Source organism: Gossypium hirsutum, chromosome D06 (assembly GCF_007990345.1).
Source record: "Gossypium hirsutum isolate 1008001.06 chromosome D06, Gossypium_hirsutum_v2.1, whole genome shotgun sequence".
In the NCBI taxonomy this organism is placed as follows: Eukaryota; Viridiplantae; Streptophyta; class Magnoliopsida; order Malvales; family Malvaceae; genus Gossypium; species Gossypium hirsutum.
Window position 1 is genome coordinate 51,571,647 of NC_053442.1, and position 10,467 is coordinate 51,582,113.

Consider the following 10,467-nt stretch of genomic DNA (forward strand, 5'->3'; position numbering starts at 1 on the left):
TAAGAACCTCCAATTTTAAATTCTATAGCTATTTAAACCAATAGCTATTAAAACTCAACTTTTGCACTTTATGCAATTTGGTCCTTTTCATCAAATTTAGACATGTAAACGGTAAAATTTTTTAATGAAATTTTTATACTGTATTTCTATCATACTGTAGACCATAAAATAATATTAAAATAAATTTTCTTCCAACTTCGGATTTGTGGTCCCAAAACCACTGTTCCGATGTAACTGAAAATTGGCTGTTACACTGAGCGCCTGACTTTGCATCAGTCATTGCAAAATGTTCCAGTACCTTATCGATGTATGAAGCTTGTGATAGATCTATCATTTTATTCTTTCGATCCCTAAATATTCGAATTCCAAGAATATAACTAGCTTCACCCAAACACAATAATTTTTAATTATTAAATAGTTTTTTTTGAATAACACATTTTTATTTATTGTAATTAGTGTAAAGTAATAATCAATATTATAAAACATAATTAAAAAATTTGTAGATAAATATTTTTTAATAATATTTAAATCATTGAAATCATAATATCATATTCAATGTACAATATAGCTTTAATTTATATAGTTATTATAAATCAACATTACTCAAATAATAACTAATAAACATAATAACAATACATAAATTATTTTTTATTCTTAATGTCACTTGCATTGCACATGATGTTATGAGTTAAAATTTTAAATAATTTTTTTAAAATAATACATTTTTAATTATTGTAATTTGTGTAAAGTAAATGATAATTAGAACATTTATATTTTTATATTTTTTAATAATATTAAAAATTATAGACCATATTCAATGAACACTATAAGGCTTTTTTACACATATAATATAAAATAATATATTAAATTCGAAAATAGGTTACATGTTGGATTAATTACCAAAATGGTATAGATGGGGTGGCGGAGGGTGGTGCATAGGCAGCACTACCACCTTAAAACTGACAGTTTTAGATTTCTCATATGAAAAAAATAATTTTAATCAATGGTGGGCATCTAGTAGGCAGCACCCAAACAAAAAAATACACCCCACATGACCCATTTTAAACTGGTTTTAACCCGTGGTCCACATAGCCCGAGGAGAACCTGGTAAAGCCTGTCTGACATGCGGCATCAGTAGTGGTTGTGCTTACCTGACAAGCAGCATCGGTCTAGCATGGATGGGACTCTTTTGCTGCTTAGTTGTGCCTGCCGATAGGATTAGACCCTTAAGGGTCTCGTGAAAATGGATATTAAATGTTATTTGGGACCTTATAATGGTCCCCACAATGGAAAAAAAAGGAAAAGAAAATAGACCAAAGAAAAAGAAGAGAATGTAGTGGGAAAAAAAGAGGTGAGAATAAAGAGTAGCAGAATAGAGAAGGGAAGAAGGAAAAAAGTAGATGATTTGTGGTGGAGTCGAGAATAGAAGAGAATAAAAGCAAAGAAAAAGTTTAGGGTTAAGGAAATAAAAGGGATTTTGGGTTAGTTTAGGGAGGGTCTAGGATTAGCTGGGGGGTTAAGGAAAAAAATTGTGGATTTTGTTTGTTTAGGGTTTGAAGAAAAAGAAATTAAGGTATTTTTGTATATGGTTTAATAGAATTATTTATTTAGGGCTCATACATTATTTGTAGAGGATTAAAAAAAGGAACTAATGTATTTTTGTTTAGATTTTGATATTATTTTTTTTAAATTTTTTTGTAAGGTATTATTTCAGTAAAAAGGGAAGGTTGTTTGATTTATTTTAGAAAGCGTGCAGGTATGTTTCTCTTTGATTTTTAAAGTCTTTTTTTTTATGTTTTTTATTAGATTCAAATAACAACATTAGTCCCATTAGGTTTATTATGTTGAGATAGTTTATGTTGTTTTAACATAAATTTTTTTTTGTTTTTTTTATGCAGGTAAAAGATGGGTCCATTTAGTTGGAATTGATGAGATGTTTATGTTATATTTTCTTATGGACATGTATTTTTTGTTGTTTTGGTTTATTATTAGATGCACATAACAACATATAGTCCAACCAACTAGGTTTATTTTGTTTTAATAGTATCTATTATTTTAACATAAATTTTTTTTATTTTATATATAGGTAGATAAAAGATGAGACCATTGAGTTGAAATTTATGAGATATTTTTATTTTGTTAATTATATACTACAATAGTATAGTAAAAAATGTGATATAGACAAATTGTTTAGTATTTTTTTAATTAAATTTTTGTACTGTATTTATTGTAAAATTTATTGTATCATATTTATGTATTTTGATAAATATTTAAAATGGACCACCTTAAAAATAAATTATCAAAATGCGTTATTTGAAACTCTGTGTTAGGGTGTCACATATATGTATTTTAATAATATTTTTCCTATTAGTGGGATAAAAATGCCCAAATATAAATTAATTATCGAAATATATTTTTTGCAACAAACTAATTGAACTCTTTGTTTTAAAATTGTAGATATCGAAATGGGTTCTTTGATTAATAACAATGATCACATATCAAACACAATTAATAAGATGGTAATAAATTGTTATTTGTTACTCATCGGTTCCTTTATAAAAAGTTCCAGATCATTTACGGAATTAAATTATGTTATATTAACTATTTCTGTAATTTAATAGTGTCATGGCCCGTACTGCGCATTGAGGGGTCGTGTGAATGGTTTAGGATATCCCTCGGACGAATGACTAATGTCATACTTGGGTTAGCCGAATTCCGGTCAACGACATTGATTCAGACATTTGATTTGCAATGTAACTTAATATCTACTTTGGTCGAGCGGTGGTGCCCGGAGACCTGCACTTTTCATTTGCTACGTGGGGAGTGCATTAACACTCTAGAGGATGTTGCACTACAACTTGAGCTCCCGATTGATGGGAGTGGGGTAACGGGTGTAAGTACAATCTTTAAGCTAGCCGCCCTTTGTGATAACCTACTAGGAGTCTCGCCTGGTAATGCTGAGTCAAAATTTATGGGTTTGAGGTTTTCATGGCTGAAGGCCAGTTTTGAGCATTTACCAATTAATGCCACTGAGCGGGAGCTGTTGTGCACCGCTCGGGCGTGTATTATGCATATTATAGGGGTGTACTCATGCTAGATGCAAATAACAACAAGATCCATTTGATGTACTTACCCTTGTTAACTAATTTGCATAACATCTGTTTGTATAGTTGGGGTTCCGTAGTACTGGCTATGTTGTACTACGAGCTTTTTTAGACGACAAAGCATTCTGTTGTGGACAAAGGTGGATGCCTCATATTGTTGCAGTCTTGGGATCTTTACTGGATGCCATTCTTGGCACCGGTTAGTCACCAAGCACATGTTTTTCCACTCATGAATAGGTGACAATTTTTTTTCTAATGATATTATTCTAACAAGTTATTTATTTTCGTAGATGGAGTATCAATTCGGGTGGAGGTCATACACAGTTTCGATATCCCGTCTGATGATTGAACAACATGCCGGGGAAGGGGTAAACTATTCTAATATTCGTGACATGTAATTACTTTGTATATCTTACTTGAACCGTGTTAGAATTGAACCATGTTATTAATTGTGCAGTTCATTTGGATGCCCTATTCATTGCCGAAAATTACGATTGTTATTCCCTCGTCTACCCACATTCATTCAAAATTGTGGTTCATTAACGCCTATTATAAATTTCCAAACAGTGAAGTGGTATAACGGGGATCGAGTACTCCGGCAGTTCGGTTGCATACAATATATCCCAGCTCTGCCAATGCAATTGGGGAAGATCTACGAGATTAGCAAGAGGGCAAAACACGAAAATAATTAAGCAGTAGTGCATCAACAGTATATTGTAATGTGGGACAACCAGATGGCTCGGAGACCTCATATAGATATTTATTTTGATTTGCAGCCATCGTTAGCATACATACAAGGGTACTCTGATATGGGGAAACTATATTTATTTGGTGGGAAATCAATTTTCACCAACTTGGGGCATATGATTATCCTCTTCCATATACGCCTCCTGCACCCGAGCCAGAACCCTCACTCGAACCTGAGCCAGAGTTTGAGAAAGAGCTCGAACTCGAGCAGTCTCATACGCAGTCTGGGGATAGCTCTTATCATCCGGACTTGGGGTTCGATGACTATTCCTGGGCTCATAAGGCCACAGATATCATTTAGAGTTTCCCAAAGCCAGTTTTGATATACTTGATCCGAGATCAAAGATGACGTTTGATATCTTTAGCCCATTACTACCGCAGTATTCCACTCCTCTCGGCCCAATATCATCGACAACGTTTGGGGCATATGATTTTTCAACTATATTTAGCACACCCCCAGGTTTGAGTGAGGAGAACGTTGATCGCCGCAATCACCCGCAACGTGAACACCGACCACCACAAAAATATACCCCTAGGACCGTACCATTAAACCATTAATTTTAGGGGTTTTTGTAATTTAAATAGTCAAATTTGTATTTATTTAATTGTAGTAACATATAAATGCAAAAATACAAACTTTGTAATTTTAAATGACACAAGCACAAACTGCTATGATATGCACAGAGGGATAATAAAGTGCCTGGAACGTCCTACAATCACACCGTCTGTTTCAAAGATCAACTTTGTTGGACCTTGGTGGTATACAGAGTTCATAACTGATTGTCTCCGTAACTCGAAATGTTTCACAATGTCATGAATATACTTCAACATTCATTGACCTCGCCCTCCGATGGTTCACAACCATTGCATCCCTAACATCTTCGAAAAACACGTGTCCTCATTCCATCTAATTGACTTGCTACTGTCCCATTCTTGGCATCAAGCTAGCTAGCCTATAGAATGTAGCCGAGAGCATAGATAAAATTTGAAGATGTCATGTTTTCCTCAACACGGAGTTAACCCCCTCTGCCAAGTTAGTGGTCATATGACCATACCGAAACCCCTTGCCAAAACTTTGAGCCTATTACCACGGCTCCATAGTACCCAACCACTTTCGAAAAGGTGTGTTCGTTTCACCTTCCATGTCACTTTCAAGTCTAGTCATCATTTGCCAGAAAAGGTGTGGCTCTAGCTTGTACGCTATGTATGTATTAAGAAAATATTAGTTAGAATCTCGAGTTACAACATTAAAATGTATATTAAAAAGATAAGGTCATCTTTACCCATTTTCATAATTTGTCTCCGCTAGTCTACATTCTTATACTCTCAGTGGAAGTTTGACACAATGTGCCGGATGCAGTAAACGAATCTCCATGGTACACCGAAACATCTAATGGCGGTAATTATTCCTTTCCATCTATCGAGGATGATGCAGATATTATCATTACTGACAACAAACCTCTGTAGGTCATGAGGAAGAAATCCCATGATTCCATGTTCTTCTTGTCCGCAATGGAAAACGCTATTGGGAGCACATTCTTGTTTCTGTCTTGAGCAACTGAAATAAATAGGATCTACGTATATTTGCCGTATAGCCAGGTCTCATCTACCTGCACAAATGGTTTAATTACAGAATAATAAACCAATCAATTCATACATCAATGCAACCATAATTTAATCACATTCAATACATTCATAATGTCCCTTAATCGAGCCCTTGAGGCCCTAAAAATACTATAAAAACAATCCGGGGATAAATCAGAAACATTTGGAAATTTCAAGAAAAAGTTAGAAATTTTAAACTATAAGGGTCACACGGCCGTGTACCTCACAAGATTGAGACACATGTCTGTGACTCAGGCCATGTAACCTTTGAAATAGGGACACACGGCCGTGTCCCAGCTCGTGTCCTCGCCCGTGTAACTCTCTAAGTTAAGTCACAAAGCCAAGCCACAAGCCCGTGTGCTAGGCTGTGTAACACTCGAAATAGCCTCATATGTCCGTATGCCAGGCCATGTGTTAGGCTATGTAACTGTCTGACTTGTGAGCCTTAAATCTACAAGGGACACACGATCGTGTCACATGACACACAACTGAAACACATGCCTGTGTCTTAGGCGGTGTAGACCTAAAATGATCCTTAAACAATAAGTTTACCATTTCAAGCTTACTTGGGTCCTAAGTAAACCATTTACCAAACAAAACACCTATTCAAAGTGACATTAATCAAGCCAAAAAAAACATACCAAATCAACCTATTAAGTGCCTAACCAATGTACCCTCATTGGTACCACAAGTATATAAAATTTTATATCAAAACAAATATTCAAACACAACTTATCACTTACTCAAATCTAACATCTAATTCAATACCATCTTAAACATACCATATCTTAGTTATGTTATAATCAATTCATCACCTACTAATTTGACCATTCTAACATGCATCACATAGCCACTTTAACACATATTATTAAGACATCAAAAGTACCAAAAATGTATCAACCAAAACAACTTATACAACCAAGTTTATACTTAACTATTTACATATCCAAAACATTAGTATCAACATTCAAACCTATTACATTGCATATAATATGGAATAAACGTCCCCAAAACTACCGAGTTATGCTGGATAGTGTGACTTGAATGCCAATCCGATCATCCAACATTCCGAGTATCTATAAGAATTAAATAACACAAGTAAGCTCAATGAATATTAGTAAGTTCGAAATATCTGAACAATAAATCTTACCAAAATAAATGCAACAATTCAAACAATATCAATTCAACCATGAAGGTTCCCTATCATCCAAAATCTTAACAGATAAATCACATACATTTAATTTAATACTCAAATGTGTAGCAAATCCATCAAATTCATTAAACAAATTATCTTACAGAGATTTTCAATTCAAAGAACGACTTACGGATAGGAGCACATCTTCAATCCAACCATAACACGCCAAATGCTCATACGAGCTAATCCCTCCAAAACACACCAAATGCTTACAAGAGCTAGTCCAACCGAAACAAACCAATGCTCATAAGAGCTAGTCTAACCGAAACATGCCAAACAAATAGTATAATACAAGAGTTCGTAATAAATGCTGAACCTTGGTTTACTCGAGAAATAAATATATAAATCTCTCCAAAGTCCTCTCCACTCCAATCCCCCACAACACGCCATACCATAACTGTACTCTATCCCGCGTTCAATCCAATCCGAACATCAAATTCAATAACAAATCTAAAATAATCATTCATTATCAACAATTGAATATATAGTGTATCATGTTATACTATTCAAAAAATCATATAGATGTTAAATTTTAAACTGTACGAACTTATTTGGATTGAATTATAGTAGTTGCAGAAGTTTAGCGACTATTCCGTAATTTTTTCTTTCACACGAGTATTTACAGGATCTTGATTTAAAACATAAAATTTCTCAATTTTCAGCTTAAATTTCACATTTCAATCCATTTTACTATTAATACCCTTTTTTTAAAATTTACACAATTACCTTAAACTTTTACAATTTTTACAATTTAGTCCCTTAACTCGAAATTCATCAAATTAACCATTTTTATCAAGTCAATATTTAGTCCCAAATCTTTCATCTCAAATTCTTCACTTAGTGGTCTTTGACCTTTCTTATCTCTTCTTTATCTTTTGTTGCTATCAACATGTCATCAACATAAAGGAGTAAATATACAAAAGAATCATCACTATTTTTCTTAAACTAAACAACTATCAAAGCTACTTCTTTTGAAATCATGAGAAGTCATAAAGGAATCAAACCTCTTGTACCACTGTCTTGGTGGCTATTTCAAATCGTAAAGGGACTTTTTCAGGAAGCAAACATTGTCCTATTTTTCTAAGACTGTAAAGCCCTCTGGTTGTTGCATGTAAATATCATCTTCAAGTCCTCCATGTAAAAATACAAGTTTTACATCTAATTGTTCAAGCTCCAAATCATGCATGGCTACAATACTGAGAAAAGCTTGAATCGAACTATGCTTCACAACTGGGGAGAACACATCTATGAAGTCCACACCTAAAATTTAACTGTAACCATTTACAACAAGCCTTACTTTATATATGAGCTTTTCAACTTTTGTAGTCCTTTCTTTCTTTTTAAACACTCATTTACAACGAACAACTTTTTTGCCTTTAGGAAGCTTCACAAGATTATGTTCTATTTTTGTGGAGTGATTCCATCTCCTCTTGCATAACAAACATCCATTTTTCTGAGTCTTCACAGCTAATCGCCTCAGAATAATTAGATGGCTCTTGGTTTGCATTTATATCTTTAGTCACATTTAAAGTATAAGCAACTAGATCAACCTTAGCATTTGGAGGTTTAATCTCTCTTCTTGTTCTGTTTTTGGCAATAGAGTATTGTGGTGAAGAAGCAGCTCTATTATGAATTTCTGTACTAGCTTGAAGAGACGACTTTGTTGTAGATTCTGGATTAATCTGATATTCCACTTACTTTTGTTGTTCTTTATTGGAAGAGTCTTTAAGAGATAAGTTAGGTAGCATAACAGTTTTATCAAAAACAACATCTCTGTTAATCACAACTTTTATATTTTCAGGACAACATAACTTATACCCTTTTACACCAGCTTTGTAACCAAGAAAAACACATTTAATGGATCTCGATTCCAATTTTCCATTATCAACATGAGCATACACAGGACACCCAAAGATCTTTAAATCAGAATAATCAACAAGATTACCAAACCATACCTTTTGTGGAGTTTTTTTCTCAATGGCAATGGATGGAGATTGGTTGATCAAAAAACATGTAGTAGAGGCTACTTCGGCCCAAAACAACTTCGGTAAGTTAGCATTTGACAACATACATTGAACCTTCTCCATGATCGTTCTATTCATTCGTTCTGCAATGTTGTCTTACTGTGGAGTATGACGAACTGTTAAGTGTCTCACGATCCCTTCCGACTTGCACAGTTCATTAAACTCATCAGAACAGAACTCTAAGCCATTGTCTATATGGAGGTGTTTTATTTGTTTTCCTGTTTGTTTTGCAATTATAGTTTTCCAAGACTTAAATGCGGAAAACACATCATTTTCTTGCTTCAGGAAAAATGCCCAAACTTTTTTGGAAAAATCATCAATAAATGTTAACATATAATTAGCTCTACCTCTCGAAGGCACTCTGGATGTCCCCCACATATTAAAATGAATATACTTTAACCACAAGATGCTTCATCTTATCATACGAGGTCAAAGAATCATAAACCTCATCAACTGTGAGAGACTTGTGGCTATACAAAATCGTGTCTCTAAAGATTGAATAAGACAGGGGCAACGAACAAAGCATAATCAACCCTAGATTTTCTTTATCATACAGAACCTTCATGGCTTCAAGGTTTGAGAGAACTTCTTTAAACACTGTTAAGTGTTCGTGCACAGACGCACCTTCCTCCAAACGATGAGCATAAAGACGCTTCATATACAGCTTGCTGGTTAGAGTTTTCAACATACATAGCTGCTCCAACCTCTTCCATAATGCAGTGACGGTCTTCTCCTTCATCACATCTTGCAAAATTTCGTTAGACAAATGTAGATGTAATTGCATCAAAGCCTTTCAATCCTTACGCTTCTTTTCTTCATTCGTCAAAGTCGAAGGCATCTTATCTATTCCTAGCAGGGCATCCTCCAGATCCATCTGCGTAAGAATTACCTGCATCTTAATCTGCCACAACACAAATCTGGTGTTGCAATCCAACAATGAAATTTTATACTTTAGCGACGCCATTACTGTGATCGAGATAAGCAACCCAGAAAGCTCGAATACCAATTTGTGAAAAATAGAACATCGACAATGACAATGTATCACAAAGAAAAGAGAAAGAAAAAAAATAAAGAACACATAGAATTTACGTGGAAACCCTTTCGAAAAAAAACCACGAGCAGAGGAGAAGATAATTCACAAAGTCGAATTTGAATGAATACAAGAGAAGTAGACTGTGTCTATTTATAGACTTGTAAAACCATATTCTAATAGGAGTGTAGTAAGGTTGAAACACCTAATTCTAATCGATATCAAATAGATGAAGTGTAATAAGGTTGAAAAACCTTATTATAAAATAAAATAAAAGAAGTGCAGTTCTATATGAATTTTACTTTTATTTTATTTTACCACTGTATTTTATTTAATAAGGATTTAGGTCACTCAATTCTAAAAATAATAAACATTTCTTTTTTTGTTCTTTATTAATTTCTCTTCTTCTTTCCTAAAATTGAAATATTAGGTGTCGCACGACTGTCGTTGTTGCACCGCTCATCACTGTCGCCATTCCTCCAACCAAGCTTAGAACGTCATCTTTCTCCCTTTTCTTATTTTCTTTCTCGACTTAACTCAAAACCCAAGTAAAAATCTAGCACCTCACTTTGTTCTTACTTCCACTAACTAGCTTATTCTGATGTCTGAGCTCTAATCAAAGGCTACCTTCATCCTCTTTTGACTGGCCGACTTAGTTTTCTTAGAAAACCAAAGGAAAACATAGAAGGGTTCATTGAGGGTCTAAAATTCAAGCCTTCAGTTCGTCATTGTTATATGATCTGACACCGTGGCCGTTGTTCG

General features: G+C 34.2%; 1 protein-coding gene across 1 annotated transcript; it reads left to right on the top strand.

Moving 5' to 3' along the window:
- The first annotated feature begins 2,683 nt into the window (after positions 1 to 2,683).
- LOC107900152 (serine/threonine-protein phosphatase 7 long form homolog) lies at positions 2,684 to 3,453 on the top strand. Its single transcript, XM_016825851.1, has 3 exons — positions 2,684 to 3,058; positions 3,171 to 3,303; positions 3,395 to 3,453. Exons 1-3 carry the CDS (start codon positions 2,684 to 2,686, stop codon positions 3,451 to 3,453), a joined length of 567 nt encoding a protein of 188 aa, XP_016681340.1.
- The last annotated feature ends 7,014 nt before the right edge of the window (positions 3,454 to 10,467 follow it).